Below are 16,703 nucleotides of genomic sequence, written 5' to 3'. Positions count from 1 at the left end.
TTAAAAACATGAAATACATAAACAGTTTAAATGTGTCTATTTATTCATATATTTAAAATGTTTTTTTTTTATTCATTGTTTTATGGTATTATTAAAATACATTTTAAAACATGAATAAAATAAACAACTTTAAAAATGTCTATTAATTTGTCCTTTTAAAAGTGATTTATTTATATACATTTTTATGTTTGAATTATTAAATTGATAAATTGATTCTTCATTTTATTTTTAAGTGGCACTCCTGGTCCTCCATAACTCTAAGCCTAATAAATGCATTTCATAATCTGGGTCAATATTTAATACAAAATCACACGTTTCTATATTTCAAGTCGACTTAACCGTAAGTAACGTTACCCTAGCAACCGTATAGCAGTACATTAGCAATCAACCAGGGTACACTAGCAACCGCATAGTCCGAGTCGAGCCTCGAGTACCGTAATTGTTCAATAGTATAGTGTTCAATAGTGTTCAAATGTATAATCTGAAATCTGTAATCTGTATAATCAAAGCCAATTGCATTGTTACGGTCTTTATTCAGCTATTTATTTCGACTCGCAAGCTTGCCGTGGACTTTAGTTGTGAGATCAACCCCAGCACACTTGCAGTGCTACTACTGACTAATGATTCAAAATCGATCACTAATGAAGATCAAGAATTTAAAATAATTTATAGCGTAATAACAACTTGGCAGAATTCTTACCCGTCTCCTCCTCCTCCTCGTTTTACGGCAGATCGCAAACTTTTAGTGCATTACCGCCACCTATCCCTCTATTGGTCCACTGACACTAACTCGATTAACCTATCATCTCTATAAATCACTAAAACCAGGCACATTCGTTCAGATTTTTCATCGAGCTTCATCTGACGCTGCGTCTCCAGCTCCTCCGTCCTCTTCACGAGAGAAAGGGGATTAAAAAAATAAATAAAATTTTTATATTCGCTTGTTCAGATTAGTGCTTGTAAATAACTGTAACAGTAGTGTCTTAACATTTCGAAAAGAATTTAAGAAATTAATTGTTTTCAACTATATATTCCCTACAGTACGCCACATACCTCGCACAGTCATGTTGGATGTTTCTATATAAGATGCATTGTACTATTTGATCTTGTATGTCGTAACCTTGTGTTTGTTCTCCTCCACTCTGCTCCTACCTGATTCTCTTCCTTTCCCCACTATTGGTTGCATTTGATACAAATGTCTGCCCTTGGAATCAATTATACAGTTTTCTTACCTGTCTTAGGTTTGTTCCTCCGTTAGTCATGTTGGCGGTATTCTTCTTCAGTAATTTACTGCTGGACGAAACATCGTTGGTACTGCCACCTAACGGCATAATTTTGATAAGCATCACTAATCTTCACAGTCCAATACAAAAACTACAACCACACACATAACACTACTCAATTCCAATACTTCAGAACGTGTACGCATTTATTATTTTAAAAGAATAAAGGAGAATCAATTAATTATGAATAAATTATTGTTATTGTGTAAATAATATTTAATCCATAAAAAAATAGCTAGTCTGATTTCTAGTATTTTAAAACGTAATTTAATCAAATTACAAGTACTTTTTATTCCATAGTATAGTATTTCTGGAATCTGATTACATAATCCAGATTACATGTAAACAATTACTACCCACACTGTAAAATGTAATTAGTTGACCTTACTTAAAAAAAGTATGCAAACTCATTGCCTCAAAAAAATTAAGCAAAGTAAGCTTAAGATAAGTGAGTTAGAAAAGCTTGTTTATTTTAAGTGTGCAGTACTAAATCAAGTAGTACCACTAATACGTTTTTTTATGTTCATGTAACTTAATAGACATGATTTGTGTTAACTTAATTTTTTCATTTTGTGTGGATTGCTTGATATAAATTTAACCCCACTTAGAATTACTAAATACCTACAACTTAACATTTTTTAGTTCTGCGCACTCTTTTTTCATGTTCACTTAAATTAAAGAAACCAATTTCCTTGAATGGGTCCTTGTTGCAGCTGCCCAGGTTTGGGTCCAACCTGTGGCATTTTTTCTCTCTTTATCTATTTTTGCTGTTACTATCTGATAAAGGCAAACACACCACAAACATATACTTTAAAAGAACACTCAATGGGTTGATTCAGCTCCATTACAACATTTATTCAATGCACATTCAAGTACAAACAGCAGTTAAACAACAAAGTTGTTGTTTGATTTAACTGTAGAAAATAAAGGAAAAATATAAAAAATAAAACCACATTTCTGTGAGCTAATAAGAGTCTCCCAATATTAAACAGGTAAAAACCTGATAACTACAGGACTTCAGTGCATGGAAAAATCAGTGCATTTCTGATCAAAGCTGTAAGTACAACAAATGCTTTTGTTTCTCAAATTGAACAGTCCAAAGATTAAACCAACACAAAGAAAAAAAAAATCAGTCCTTGGGGTTTGTATTTGTACCACATTAAAACTATTAAAAGTTTTCCAAAAACACAAATGTAAACAGGACAACCTTGCTAGGTTCTTTTCTGACATTATCTAATAACAACTAACAACACTTTGCAAACAGCTCTATTTCCACCATTAGCATACCTGCATAACATGGTACAGACTTCAATGGAATTTTTCTTTTCTTTTTTAAAATGAGATCGTAAATTAGCGTGAACAGTTGCATGAAAGCATCAAACTTTCTCTGATAACAGGAGAACATTAATGGCTGCAAAGCTTACAAAGTGCTATCTGACAGCTGACGGCTCTTTACTGTTCTAACCCAGAAGACTGTTCTTCAGAGTTAACAGTTTTAATGGGAGTTTTTTTCTTTCCCAGTCCAAGCATCACAGTCTGAATGAAGTTGAGTGTATTTGCCATGCATTTTGGGTAATCCAAATGCAATATATATGTAAGACCAAACAACAGACAAACTGCCTGAGGCAAGTTTTTAATATGATCCATGACAATACCTCCCTCCAGAATGATGGCAGTGGAGATGGGCTGGAGGTCCACTGAGCTTTGACCCTCATGAGGACTATCTTCACTGACAACTGTCAGCACACCAACAGTGATGCATTCTAGGGCCTCGTCTCTCGTTGTATCCTACAAAGAAACACATTCTTCAGCATTGCAATTTATGCTATTCTAAAACATTTATTTTTAGTGTTGTAATGTTATCAGAGAATATGGCTTTAAATGTTTTCACACTGAATTGTTACAATAAAGCAAACAAAAACTTTTCAACCTAGACTCCAACTCCTTAGATTTTAAATGAATTAATGTGTATAACGTTTATGTGGAAAATTTTATTTTTATTTACTGGCTGTTTACATATCTCTCAGATTAGTTGTAGAGGTATTGCTATACAAAATACATCAGTCACTGTACAAAATGTATATTGTATATTGAGCGGATAGAATTACATATTCTATGTCAACACAGGTATAGTTTTATATTCATGCAGACAAACTTTTTCTTATGTGCAAGTACTTACAGAGCAGGTCTTATAGAATTCACTGGATTCATCACAGAGTAAAATGGGAATGCCTTTGAGGACAACAGAGTGAAGTACTGTCACGTCTGGTGTCTAATGATACACAGAGAGAGAATAGACCAGTTAACAGAGTAATTTGCAAGACACAAGCAGACAGGAAATAAAATAGGTTGGTCTGAATCGGCTCATTTGATGAACTATCATACAGATCAAAAGCAAAATGAACCTACTTACCTTACAGCTTAAGTGCTGAATCAGCTCCCTGAGTTTCTGGCCAACAGTTCCCTTCTTTGTTTTGAAGAGTTCGATGAAACGTGGCGCGTACTGGTCCTGAGCCTCAAAAAAGTCTCCCTCAAGATTCTTACTGGCGATTCTATTAAACTCAGCAAACACCTGAAGTAGAGAGAGGGGTGGGTAGGGATGGAGAGGTGGCAGAGGTATTAACATTCCAACAAGTGTTTGGATTTCTAGCCACACACCTTGAATTTATTTTTGATTTGCATTATTTCATTGGTTGAGAATCAAAATAGCTTACCTGTCTCTCTGTGAAGAGTGCTGGCCATCTATCAACCATTTTCAACCAGGATTGCTACATCCTCACATCCAGCTTTTCGAAACTTTGTGCGATAATTGGCCATCTTAAATTTAAGGCTGTTTATCCAGCCATACCATTTGTGTGGTCCAGGCTCAGCGAGGCAGGGGTATTTTCTGATCAGTGCTTGTGCAACACTGCTGAAGTCATCATCTTGATGGGCTATAAGTCGAACCCACAGTATCTATAGAGACAGTCCAGAAATACTAATTACATCAATTATTTGAAATTCAAAATATGCACAAAATATTCTGTATGATGAAATATACTATAATGATGAATTAATTTTAGCACACAATAATGATTTAATTTGATTTTCTTTTGTTGTAATCCAACTGCTCTGATGCAAGCATAACTTTTACTTTAGCATGCAATAATAATACAGTTATTATTTTAAAATACCTTTTACTGCTGGGAGTACCTATGTGTGGATTGATCACCATCTGCTTGAGCCTGGAAGGGGACAATAAAAAAAAAATACAACATTTTAACACAACCATAGCTCACCACAACTCAAATACAAGTACATGTGAAAACTATAACATAAGCCTATAACCCACAATGACAGTTCCCAGTATTAAAATGTACATATGTACAAGATGACCTTAAAGAATAATGTAAGACACTGAGTATGCCAGCAAATACATTCATAACAGGCTATGATAAACGGAGTGTAAAAATATTTTCAGACAGGGAGACACTCTACTCCTCTGTACCGAGTCTGATCTAGGTACTACACATGGTAACCATGGCAACGGCACAGCTACGAATATCGACTAGTGTTAAGTGCTGAGTGTTAAATAAAATAACATTAAGTTAACGTAGTTGACTGTGGTGATATCCCCAAGCATATGTCGAAACACAGTGGTAATCCTGTCTTTGATAAAGACAAGACTGTTATTAACTTTACAGCCTTAATAACAAAAATAAAATGATACATCCAGACTTGTTCTGATGTTCTGCCTGAGTTTATAAACAACAGTTATAAAGCTCAGTAAACTCACAAACCGCCGGGATCAGTTTGTCATCATGCTAGTCAGTACTCGACAAAAGTTACTGGCATGGCAAATGGGCGCGGGCGCGGGCACGTTCGCATGACGAGCACGCCCGCGACCGTTACACTAAAGTTTTTCCTCAATTTGAAAGTGACTAGTCTTTAAAGTTACCTATTTTCAACACAGAGGAAGTTTTGAATTGAAAAAATAATGAAGTATTGACCAAGTTTCATCAAAATATAGCCACGTTATGTCCATGTTAGTTAGCTAGCTTTAACCGACATTACTACACACACATCAGTACTAGCAAGCACACACTGACGCTGATTTAACGTACAGAAACAAAACGGTCTGCACAAGGTTAAAATATTTACTCACCAAATGAGTGTGCCAAGCACAAGAATCGCTGTTATGATGAAGATAAACAAAAGCCCAGTTGAAGCGATGTTTAGGTCCAGCTCCACCTGGTCAGTTGCAGGCACGATGTGACATGTCTGCAAAATTACAAATCCCGCCACGCCAAGACCCGCCGAAGCAGCTTGATTGGTTGGGGTTAGGCAATTCACCTGGATTGGTTAAGGTTGGTCAGGGGATATGACCTGTACAAATCAGGTACATAAGCATGGACGCCTGGCCAATAGTAGATATTGAAGGGCGGGGCCATAGTGGTGAACAAATATCGCCGTCTAGCGTAGAGAGGACTGATCTGCGCATGCCCACAGATCATAAACTTACTTTTTCTAAATTAATCTAACTCAAGTAAACTGAGCTGGTAAGATTTTTCAACCTCAAAGTACAAGTAACTTACTAAAAGCAAGTGTAAATAGCAGGTTGATAAAAAATGATTAAAGTCAAATTAATATTTTTAATTAAATAGCATGTTTGCATTTACAGTGCAGCTCTGATTAGTATTTAGTGAATAAAGTAGTATTTGAATTTGAAAGTATTCTATATATGAACATATCTGTATATACACCTGTCTTATCCATACATTAAAACAATGTCAGTCATTTACTTGCCTAAACCAGGCCAATCCCAAACTAAATGACGGTAAAAATTACTTGCAGATCAGATACACGGATATCTGGAAACAGATCATTGACATCCTTTCCTGTTTTAAATGTCAAACAAATTCTTATAGCATAATTTCACAGATATCTTCAATATTAATATGATTTAAACATGCAAAATTGGCTGTATTGTTGTGTTTAGTAATTGTGAGTAATATATCATCTTTTCTATTATTAAATTTTGCAACATCTACTGCCGCCTCTGATTTTTGTTCTTACAATCTTTATTGTCAAGGCAAGTAATGATCCTTAGCTTCATTTAAAGGTGATCAAGTTTGATATTTGCAATTTAAGTTCCTTTGAACTGTAAATTACATAGCCAAGTAATATTTTATCAATGAATATGCATTGTAAGTGCCTACTTCCCTAAGATTAACAAGGCATTAATGTTGATTTATTTTATTTTTTTAATGTTTTTGTCCACTACAGTTCTCTCATTTCGCCTTCGACACTTAAAGGTAAGATATTTGCAAAGTTTACATTTAAGTTCTATTTAATTAGTTTAATCAAAACTAATCAAGTTATATATTACATACATTATACTTTGGGAAGTACATGTACCTTGCAGGGGATTTGTCCTTAGTGTTGAAAGATCACAAAAAAAAGTTTTTAAACTTTACTTCATAACTGTCAATCAGTACACTTACAATTTGAGGAAAATAAGCTTGATATTAATTTTACTGACATTAAAGTTGATAAAGTTAAAGCAAAAAGAATGTTAAAATAAATCTTACCAATAAAATGTCTTTGGTCCTTTAAATATAGCAGTAGTATATATATATATATATATATATATAGCCGAAGAGACATGTTCCCTTTGTAACACCAGCAACGCAAGCCTCCAGCACATCCTGTCGGGCTGCACGACGGCATTGTCCCAAGGCCGCTATAGGTGGCGACATGACCAAGTACTGAAAAAGCTGGCAGAGGTGTCAGAGTCATGCAGAAAGGAGGCGAATAGTAGACCTTCCGCTCGAGGTTGGCATGCCATCCAGTTCGCGAGGGCTGGAGAGAGCATCAGACCCTCCCGCCAGAGAGACACAGCAAGGCTCCTCTCACCGGGAAGTGAGTGGACTATGAGGGTCGACTTGGGAAGGCAGCTCCAGTTCCCCAGGGAAATAGTGGAAACATCCCTGCGGCCCGACATCATAATGTGGTCAGAGACTTGCAAGACCGTCCTCCTCGTGGAACTCACTGTACCATGGGAGGGGGGTGGGGGGGTGGAGGCCGCGTATGAGCGGAAGCGAGCCAAGTACTCTGATCTGGCGGCAGAGTGCAGGGAGGCGGGCTGGAAAGCCGTTATCTGCCCTGTGGAAGTGGGGTGTAGGGGCTTTGTAGGTTCCTCAACCGCTCGCCTACTCCGCGACATGGGATGCACAGGAGCAAGGCATCGGAAAGCCATGAAAGAGCTGGCAGAGGAGGCAGAGAAAGGCAGCTTCTGGCTGTGGCTAAGGAGGAAGGAGAAGGTTTGGGGGGCAAACACCTAGGGCATCAGCAGGGGGTGGCAGGGAGAGATCCCTGCCATCGCTCCGCCACCACGAGACGTACTGGGGTTAAAGGAGCGAAACGTCGATGAGTGGTGGTCCCCAGCTGACGACCCGCTCAGGCTCACAAAAGTGTTCAGTGAGGTGCCATGACACACAAGTTCAAAAGGCACCGGAGGAGGTGCGTCAGGCAGTGATGCCCAGCAGGAAAACCAACACCTGTATCTTGATATATATATATATATATATATATATATTTAATTGTCTTCTGGACAACTATCAGATCAGCACTCTTCCCCATGATTGTATAGCCTAGTAAACCAAACTGAGAGACCATTTTGAAGGCTCAGGAAACCTTTGCAGGTGTTTTGAGTTGATTAGCTGATTGGAGTGTTATTATTTGTACATGTATCCCACTCTTCTTGACACTTATTTACTATTCGCTTGTTAAGTCTGACGTCACGTGTCACCGCTTCCGTATCCAAACGCTCTATTAGATGCCATGAGAAAACAACAAAAGGTGCTAATATAAACTCACAAATATAGTATAATACTAGCGAAAATGTTATAATCCTAACCTTGAACTCCATACTGAAGTCCATGATAGCCAGACAATGAAAATAAGTGTTTGTATAATATACAAATTATTTATGTTTGGAACGCTGTGAGCACAGATACTGTAGTGTCCACCGTAAGTTTAAAAGGGTTTAGCTTGATAAATATAAATAAACAGTGCTCATAAACGGCTGCTGAGGTCGTATTCTCAAGTGAAGTGAATCAAGACTTGGATCCGGAAAGCAGCACTTCTTACGTCATCACTTAACAACCGAATAGATAGAAATTAATAGTTCTGATCTGAGGGAGAAATTTGACATTTTTCCTTCCTGATTAAAATCCTATAAATATAAACACTTCAACTGTCTCTTAGAATGAGCTCTGAAAAGAGAGAGATGCACAGGAAATATGTTCATGCTTGGAGAACAACAAGGCAGGCTCTGACCAGATCTCCATCTCACCTGGAGAGTAATCTACCAGCTGAAGTACAATCACTTGATCTTCCACTTGAAGAACAATCACAAAAGGATGTTGACATGGAGATGATTTGTGGAGAGTGTTCATCTGACAATGAACCCTATTTGCATTCTGCAAATGTGGAAGAACAGTCAAGAGCAGCGACATGGGAGGGTATTAACAGTTTGAATGTATCCTCTGCTTCTGACCTTGAAGAACAAGCAGAAGATGACAGTAGGGACATGTCGCTGGCAAAAGAACTGTCCACGTGGGCCAGTGAATACCAGATAAAACATAATGCACTTGACAACCTGCTCAAATTGCTACAAAGGCATGGACACAATGAATTACCCTCGACTGCCCGGACTCTCTTGCACATTCCCCGGCAACTTGACATAAAGCAATTATCTGGAATGGAATACGTTTACTTTCCACTAACAGAGAAATTACAAACAGCACTAGAAAATTACCCTCCTGATCTAGCAGAACTCCAATGTCTTGATTTATCATTCAACATTGATGGCTTACCACTGTACAAGAGTTCCAAAACATGTATGTGGCCAGTTCTTTGTGCAGTCATGTTAGACCCAGTCACCATTTTCCCCACGGCTCTGACAAGCGGTGTGAGTCGACCAACAGATCTTGGCTTTTTGGAAGACACAGTAAGGGAACTGGCTCATCTGATGAATCATGGGATTCACTACATGGGAAGAAAAATAAAAGTAAATTTGAGGTGCTTTGTGTGTGATGCTCCAGCTCGTGCATTAGTGAAGAATATTAAACTGTTCTCTGGGTACTTTGGCTGCGACCGATGTGAGCAAAAAGGTACATGGTTAAACAGAGTCACATACCAAGAAACAGCTGACCTCAAACTCAGGACAGATGAAACATTCAGAAATCAATCACAAATTCAGCATCATCATGGGAACACACCTCTGTCTCACCTCCCCATAGACATGGTGCAGAGTTTTCCCATTGATTACATGCACCAGGCTTGTCTAGGTGTAATGAAAAGACTCCTGCACATCTGGACCAGAGGAGACAGAGTTGTGAGGGTTTCAGCAAGCCAAATCACAGAGATTAGTGCAAGACTGCGGTCTCTTCGGAAATGCATCCCATCTACTTTTGTGCGAAAGCCTAGAGGTCTTGAGGAACTGGACAGGTGGAAAGCAACTGAGTTTCGTCAGTTCCTTCTTTACACTGGGAAGATTGTGTTGAAGGGTATACTGCCTGATGAAATGTATTTGCACTTCCTTTCCTTTAGCATAGCCATGATAATTTTGGTATGTCCAAGTCTTGTGCAGGACCACTCGAAATATGCAGATGAACTGCTGCATTATTTTGTGGAAAAAGGTCGGAATCTTTATGGACAAGAATTCCTCGTTTACAACACACGTGCAATGCTGCACATAGCAAAAGATGCTGAAAACTTCGGTGGTCTGGAAAATTGTAGTGCCTTCATGTTTGAAAACTACCTGCAGACACTCAAGAGGATGGTGCGTTCTGGTAGAAACCCACTGATTCAGGTTGCTAGGAGGCTGGAAGAGAAAATCGAACAGAAAAAAACAACAACTGTAGACAAAATCTCTACCAAGACCCAAGACAGTGCATATGTCCTCAGCGGTGGGCAATGCTGTGAAGTCCTGCAATTGGCTGACAAAGAACAAAGAGTGCTTTGCCATGTTTACAGTAAACCTGAGCCACTGTTCGACAGCCCATGCATGACATTTTTGATTGGTGCCTACAAATACAAAAGAAAACACAATACCATTTCATGGATTTCAAAAACAGAACTCACAAAACATGCTATTAAGATTAGCACAGAAGAGAGAAGTGAGATTTTTCTGTCAGTGCTCCATGAATTTTAATCAAAGGTAACAGGATGTCATATGTAGTATAAGACAAATGTACACATCATCCTTCGCATTTATAATGATTTTTTCTTTTTTGTAGAATGTATGCAATTGTAGAATTTTCAGAGGAGGGAACATGTGAAATGGTGCCAGATATCTGGTTGTTTATGAAGGATGAGGTATTAAATTCTGTCTCACTTTTATCAACAACAAACGTTTAAAAATAATGTGTGATGGCATTGTATTGTAATTTTGTAAAACTTTCAAGAGGGTCTGGCTGCAGACTTGCACTTGCACTCTCGGACTTGCACTTTCAGACACTTGCACTTCCGCTAGTGACATCACTTGCAGTCTTTATTTTTTATTTTGTTGAATTTTTTATTACTTTTTGTTTGAATTTCCCAACATTTTGTAACTGTAGCCAGGTAGTGAGGACAAGAAAAAATAAACTAAATTACAATTAGGGATGTCCCGATCAGGTTTCTTTTGCCCTCGATTCCAAGTCCGAGTCATTTGATTTTCGGTATCTACCGATACTGAGTTCCGATCCGAAACTTCTATAATACATAAAAATAATAAAGAAGAGCGAAAAAACAGATCGAGGATATTCAATAAATAAAATTTTGAAATATATTCAAATAGAAAACAGCTATTTTAAATAGGCTGGTAAAAATATGTACAAATGTTACTGTTTTGCTGTACTTTGGATTAAATAAATGCAGACTTGGTGAACAGAAGAGACTTAAACTTCTGACTGGCAACTTAATTTTTTCTCTAATTTAAAGCTTTTAATTGGCTTACAGGTCCTTCTCAAAAAATTTGCATATTTTGATAAAGTTCATTATTTTCCATAATGTAATGATAAAAATTAAACTTTCATATATTTTAGATTCATTGCACACCACCTGAAATATTTCAGGTCTTTTATTGTTTTAATACTGATGATTTTTGCATACAGCTCACGAAAACCCCAAATTCCTCTCTCAAAAAATTAGCATATTTCACCCGACCAATAAAAGAAAAGTGTTAATGTATTAAGATGCTATTTAATTTGATATTTTAATATGCAGTTCATTATTTTAATGAATATGTATATATTATTTTCCTCACATACTGCAAACTGTGGCATAATGGACTAAGACGATAAAGGCCAAACTCAATATGTTTCTCTACATTATTAAAATACATAACTAATATGTACAGGCAAGCAGGTGAGCCCAGAATAAACGCAACATGCAAAGTTTCGCGTTAAGCATTTTTCCATATAGAATAAACTGTCTACAACTCGTTTATATCACTGTCTTTGTCCATTAATCTACATTATGTGTTTTTTTTATAATGACTTTCTATAGGAGGAAAATGTTTAATGTACAATTTAACGCACTGCGTTCTGTACTCGTCTGCTTGCCTGTACGGAGCTGTTCCTTTTAAAATCACTTAATGCATTTCATAATGCATGTTCATATGTGCTGGTCTGTATATACTTTGAGTCAACAACAAGACATATAGGCTAGACCTACTGAATTGTCTTTATCATCTTAGTCAGTTAGTAGGCCACATTAAGCGTTTTGCTGTATGGGAGGACAAAGTTTGCGCATTGTGTTCATATACATCTGCTTGACTTGTTTTTTCTACAGGAGGAAAACGCTTAACGAAAGACTTTGTGCATTGCGTTCATATTCTGCTGTTCTGTGGCCATGGCCAGGTCATGTCTTTTTCTTGCAGGACCCTGTACGTTATAGTAGTAGGCCAACTAATTTAGTTTTAATATTTTAAATCACCAGTACAGCGTCTTGTCTCCATTGGCAACTAGCACGATTTGTGTTGATTGCAAGTGACATCACAGGTAGCGTAGAGTGCAAGTGATTGCAAGCTACATTGTAATTTAGTTTATTTTTTCTTGTCTTCACCACCTGGCTACGGTTGTAAAATGTTGAGAGATTCAAACAAAAAGTTATCAATAAATAGAACAAAATAAAAAAAATAAAGACTGCAAGTGACGTCGCTAGCAGAAGCACAAGTGTCTGAGAGTGTAAGCCAGACCCTTCTCAAAACTTTTAGATGTCGACTAATTGTTAGAGATCTGTTCTTTAAGTAATTCACTTTTTTTTTTTTGCTTTTTCTTGATTTACATTTTCAACTGCTCTTGCTTTCTTATTCTAACTTTGAAGTTTTAATACTTCATTATTCATATCATAATTCAATAATTGTACTATTTTAATGCAGGTACAATACTGTTACTGGCCACCAATGAATGCAACAAAAAAAATACAAAAGCTTGAACTGCCCGATAAAGAAAATTGGGCCAAGCACAGGGTCAGGGTGTTTGCTAAAACAGGTATTCCTTTTTACTTAAAGGACCATTCAAAAAAAGAAAATTACTGCAACAACAGTAAAGAAATGCCAAATTGTACTCACCATATTTTTGCTTCAGATGACTATGAAAGAGCTAAAAAGTGGTCGAAAAAAGCAGCTGTGCAATCTTCACTTGAGAGCTGTGATGACTCCCCCAAAAGGAAAAGACGACCAGTGTGTCTCAGCAGCTCTGATGAAGGTATGAACCTGAGTATGTGAAAAGTTCACAATTAAATGACTAAAGTAATATGACTAGAAATAATTAAAAAATATATATTTTTTAAAGATATTTCTGTACTACCTCGCCCTCAAAAGAAAAGCCGGTTGGATTGCAAAACCACTGGTAGGCCTTCTTAAAGGAACACTTTTAATTATGATTCTTTTAAAGGGTTAGTTCACCCAATTTGCAAAATTATGTCATTAATAACTTGCCCTCATGTCGTTTCAAACCCGTGAGACCTCTCTACCCTGTACGGTATACTGTCCATGTCCAGAAAGGTAAGAAAAACATCATCAAAGTAGTCCACGTAGTCGTAGTTTTTGCTATTTTTGGACCAAAATGTATTTTCGATGCTTCAAAATATTCTAACTGACCCTCTGATGTCACATGGACTACTTTGATGATGTTTTTCTTACCTTTCTGGACATGGACAGTAGACCGTACACACAGCTTCAATAGAGGGACTGAGAGCTCTCGGACTGAATCTAAAATATCTTAAACTGTGTTCTGAAGATGAACCGATGTCTCACGGGTTTGAAACGACATGAGGGTGAGTCATTAATGACATATTTTAGATTTTTGGGTGAACTATACCTTTAATTTACAACTTGTGTACATTTTCATACAAAAAGTGTCAGAATAACTAAATTTCAGTAGTCAATCCCAATACCAGTATACTTTTTTTTATTATTTAACTTTTATTATTACAACAGTGGAACCCCAGCTGCCAGTTCCACCGGAAAATAAAAAATTAAAATTACCCAACAAGCAAACCTTCAATCAATCAATAAAGATGCCATCAAGATGTGAAGAGCTTCCCATGCCAGATGTGCCAATAAGGCCAACTCCACCCAGAGACACCCTGAAAAATGGTAGTGTTGTTTTTTTTTGTTTTAATTATAGTGCATAGCCCCATTCTATTCATCAGCATTACTTTAGCATTATGTTGCATTAACTAAGGATGTGTTTGCACTTGGCATTAACATGCAACCTGTATTAAGATGTTCGAACATAGTTTCAACTGTATATAGTTAGGATCTATGGTCCATGAAACAACTCCAGAAACTTCAGTAGAGTATTTATAAGCATATTTAAATCTATTTCCTAAATTATGTCTCTCTAATTTGCAATATGCACTTTAACTGTTACACTTACCTTCATTATCGGTGTTATTTGGTGATTCTCCTTCATGACTCTCTCCACTGCTGGTTAAACCATGTCCTGTAAACATTCACTGTGATTAGCCTTCTGTCAAGATAGCAGTTACATTCAACTTACCTGTCTGTGCACTGTTATAAAAAATAAAATAAAATAATACTGCATTTTGAGATTCAACTGTCTTCCAAGTCTAGATTATCTTAAAAGGATAGTTCACCCAAAAATGTAAATTCTGTCATCATTTACCTTTTTTTTTTAGCACCTTCATGATGCTCCAACCAAAGAAGGATACTAATACAGTTTTGATCACAAAAGATGATATTTTGAAGAATGCTGTTAAGCAAAATATGTGCTCGTCCCAACTGGCTTCCGTTATATGGGGGGGGGGGGGGGATACTATGCAAGTCAGTGAGGACCAGCAACCGGTTACACATATTCATCCAAAAAAATGCGTACCTTTTTTTTCAGCAGAAAAAATAAAATGCATATGTTTGGAACAACCTGAGTGCGAGTAAATGACAGAATTTTCCTTTTTGGGTGAACTATTTCTATCTTATTTTTTTTTAACAGTGCATTACCTTTCATTTTAACTTTACATTTTAATCTTTAAATTTCTACTTTTTTATTCCAGATTCCAGATTTTAAAATAGTTGTATCTCACCCAAATTATTGTCCTCATAACAAACCATACATCAAAGGAGAGATTATTTATTTAGTTTTCAGATTATGTATAAACTATTTCGAAAAATTTACACTTAAGACAAGTGCTCCAGGTTCACATATGCTTTTTCTGCACTCTCCTTTCAATCGTAAAATGCGTCTGAACAATATGACATTTTTTCTTTCTGATCATAACGGATTAATTTTGGGAAATTTGATTTTGGTATGTTTAGGGCACACCTGTGAAGTGAAAACCATTTCAGTTGACTACCTCTTGAAGCTCATCAAGAGAATGCCAAGAGTGTGCAAAGCAGTAATCAAAGCAAAAGGTGGCTACTTTGAAGAACCTACAATATGACATATTTTCAGTTGTTTTACACTTTTTTGTTATGTATATAATTCCAATAGTTTTGATGCCTTAAGTGTGACTCTACAATTTTCATAGTCATGAAAATAAAGAAAACTCTTTGAATGAGAAGGTGTTTCCAAACTTTTGGTCTGTACTTTATATATCGCTTACTACCCAGTGTTGTCCAACAAAACAATAGATATCAAAGGCTTCGAAAACAAATAAAGTGAATGTAACCATGTAAGCCTTTATATTATCTGCAAAAAATGGGTAAAATCACATTTCATTCTAACATTGTAACATTGCAATCTAAAAACACATATAAAGCTTTTAAAGTGGAAGTTAAATTCACTAAACTAAAATGAAAATGAATGAGAACAGAAGCACAAAGTTGTGTTAGGATATTCAGATTACCCCCTTAGAGTCAGTGCTATCACAAAAATAGACTTACTTGTTGGTTTCAAATTCTACATGTCACATTTATTGTCCAACTACAAATATTTCAGCAAAATAAGTTACTAAAACAGAGATGAAAACTGTTATTTACTTTACTCTGGAAAAATAAATGTTCTGCAATATCTTCAAAAGATTTTAGAAATTTAGTGAATTTTATACATACTATTATGCTAGCACGTGTGGAAATATTTCAACCACGTGTTTCAAATAACCACGCTGTACAACATCTAAAATATTATCAACTGGGCTTGAAAACAAATAATTTCAAAAGCGCAATACTGCAGTAGGCTACATGTAAACTATAATGAAGATTAAGTGTACATAGTAATTAATGACTAACGTTAGCTGCACGTGCTATTCAACTCGCAACTGCTAGATGACACGATTAGCGTTATCTTCGCTATCATACCTTCGACATCCGACACTCATAACAAAAGACATAAGTTATTAAGTGAAAGATATGATTACTCACATATTTTGCATAAACGCACAACATCTCCGCTAGGCACATGTGTAGAGGTGTTTATCATATGGCGCCATTAGCAACAACTGCAGTTCCGGGACCTTATGACATAAAGCCTAGCCCTAGCTAAAGTTTTATTTATTCATTTATTTATTTATTAATAGCTAATACTTCTTCAAATCAATTAATATTTGGTGAATAATATTTTAATTTAATTTAATCTAAACTAAACTTTATTATTTTTTAGCCTATAATTAATATATTGTATACATAGCCTACTGTAAAATGTGTTGCTTTTGTCAGACACACAGTTTAAATTATATAGATTATCTGAATCTTACAATTCATTTAAAAAAATGAAAAAGTCACACAATTATTTTTCATACAGTGCTTTTAGCTAAACCATTTTTTTTTTACCCCAAATGTCAAACTTTTTACATATTTTTCAGTCATAAACAAACTAATAAACTCTGACCTGCTCTCATGGTCTTGTTTTGAACTACTGTTTCAATGGTTTCATTTGTCAACAAATGTTTTTGTTTGTTTGTCTGTTTGCTTTCAATGTAAAATTTGTT

At 36.2% G+C, this 16,703-nt stretch overlaps 2 protein-coding genes across 16 annotated transcripts; one reads left to right on the top strand and one right to left on the bottom strand.

Moving 5' to 3' along the window:
- Nucleotides 1-206: 206 nt before the first annotated feature.
- Nucleotides 207-16,418, bottom strand: LOC113093883 (uncharacterized). 14 transcript variants are annotated; one of them, XR_003287931.1, is made up of 9 exons: nucleotides 16,138-16,418; nucleotides 14,198-14,263; nucleotides 13,817-13,904; nucleotides 12,886-13,029; nucleotides 10,090-10,355; nucleotides 9,548-9,641; nucleotides 5,428-9,314; nucleotides 4,457-4,507; nucleotides 4,037-4,238 (listed from the first exon to the last, which is right to left on the bottom strand). XR_003287931.1 is itself a non-coding variant. In XM_026259447.1 (6 exons), exons 3-6 carry the CDS (start codon nucleotides 4,034-4,036, stop codon nucleotides 2,736-2,738), a joined length of 627 nt encoding a protein of 208 aa, XP_026115232.1. In that variant the 5' UTR covers nucleotides 4,037-4,238; nucleotides 4,457-4,507; nucleotides 12,886-12,998; the 3' UTR covers nucleotides 2,118-2,735. The 14 variants fall into 14 exon arrangements, 1 of the variants encoding a protein (XP_026115232.1); XR_003287932.1 differs by having other exon boundaries at nucleotides 10,090-10,152; nucleotides 16,138-16,417; XR_003287927.1 differs by having other exon boundaries at nucleotides 5,428-9,022; nucleotides 9,143-9,314; nucleotides 9,548-10,355; nucleotides 16,138-16,416.
- LOC113093881 (uncharacterized) lies at nucleotides 8,505-12,992 on the top strand. Of its 2 annotated transcripts, XM_026259444.1 has the most exons (4): nucleotides 8,505-10,488; nucleotides 10,568-10,646; nucleotides 12,694-12,805; nucleotides 12,902-12,992. In XM_026259444.1, exon 1 carries the CDS (start codon nucleotides 8,533-8,535, stop codon nucleotides 10,480-10,482), a length of 1,950 nt encoding a protein of 649 aa, XP_026115229.1. In that variant the 5' UTR covers nucleotides 8,505-8,532; the 3' UTR covers nucleotides 10,483-10,488; nucleotides 10,568-10,646; nucleotides 12,694-12,805; nucleotides 12,902-12,992. The 2 variants fall into 2 exon arrangements, with proteins under 2 accessions (XP_026115229.1, XP_026115228.1); XM_026259443.1 differs by having other exon boundaries at nucleotides 8,505-10,646.
- Nucleotides 16,419-16,703: the final 285 nt, after the last annotated feature.

Source organism: Carassius auratus, unplaced genomic scaffold, assembly GCF_003368295.1.
Source record: "Carassius auratus strain Wakin unplaced genomic scaffold, ASM336829v1 scaf_tig00215198, whole genome shotgun sequence".
In the NCBI taxonomy this organism is placed as follows: domain Eukaryota; kingdom Metazoa; phylum Chordata; class Actinopteri; order Cypriniformes; family Cyprinidae; genus Carassius; species Carassius auratus.
This window is presented reverse-complemented; position numbering and strand designations above follow the sequence as displayed.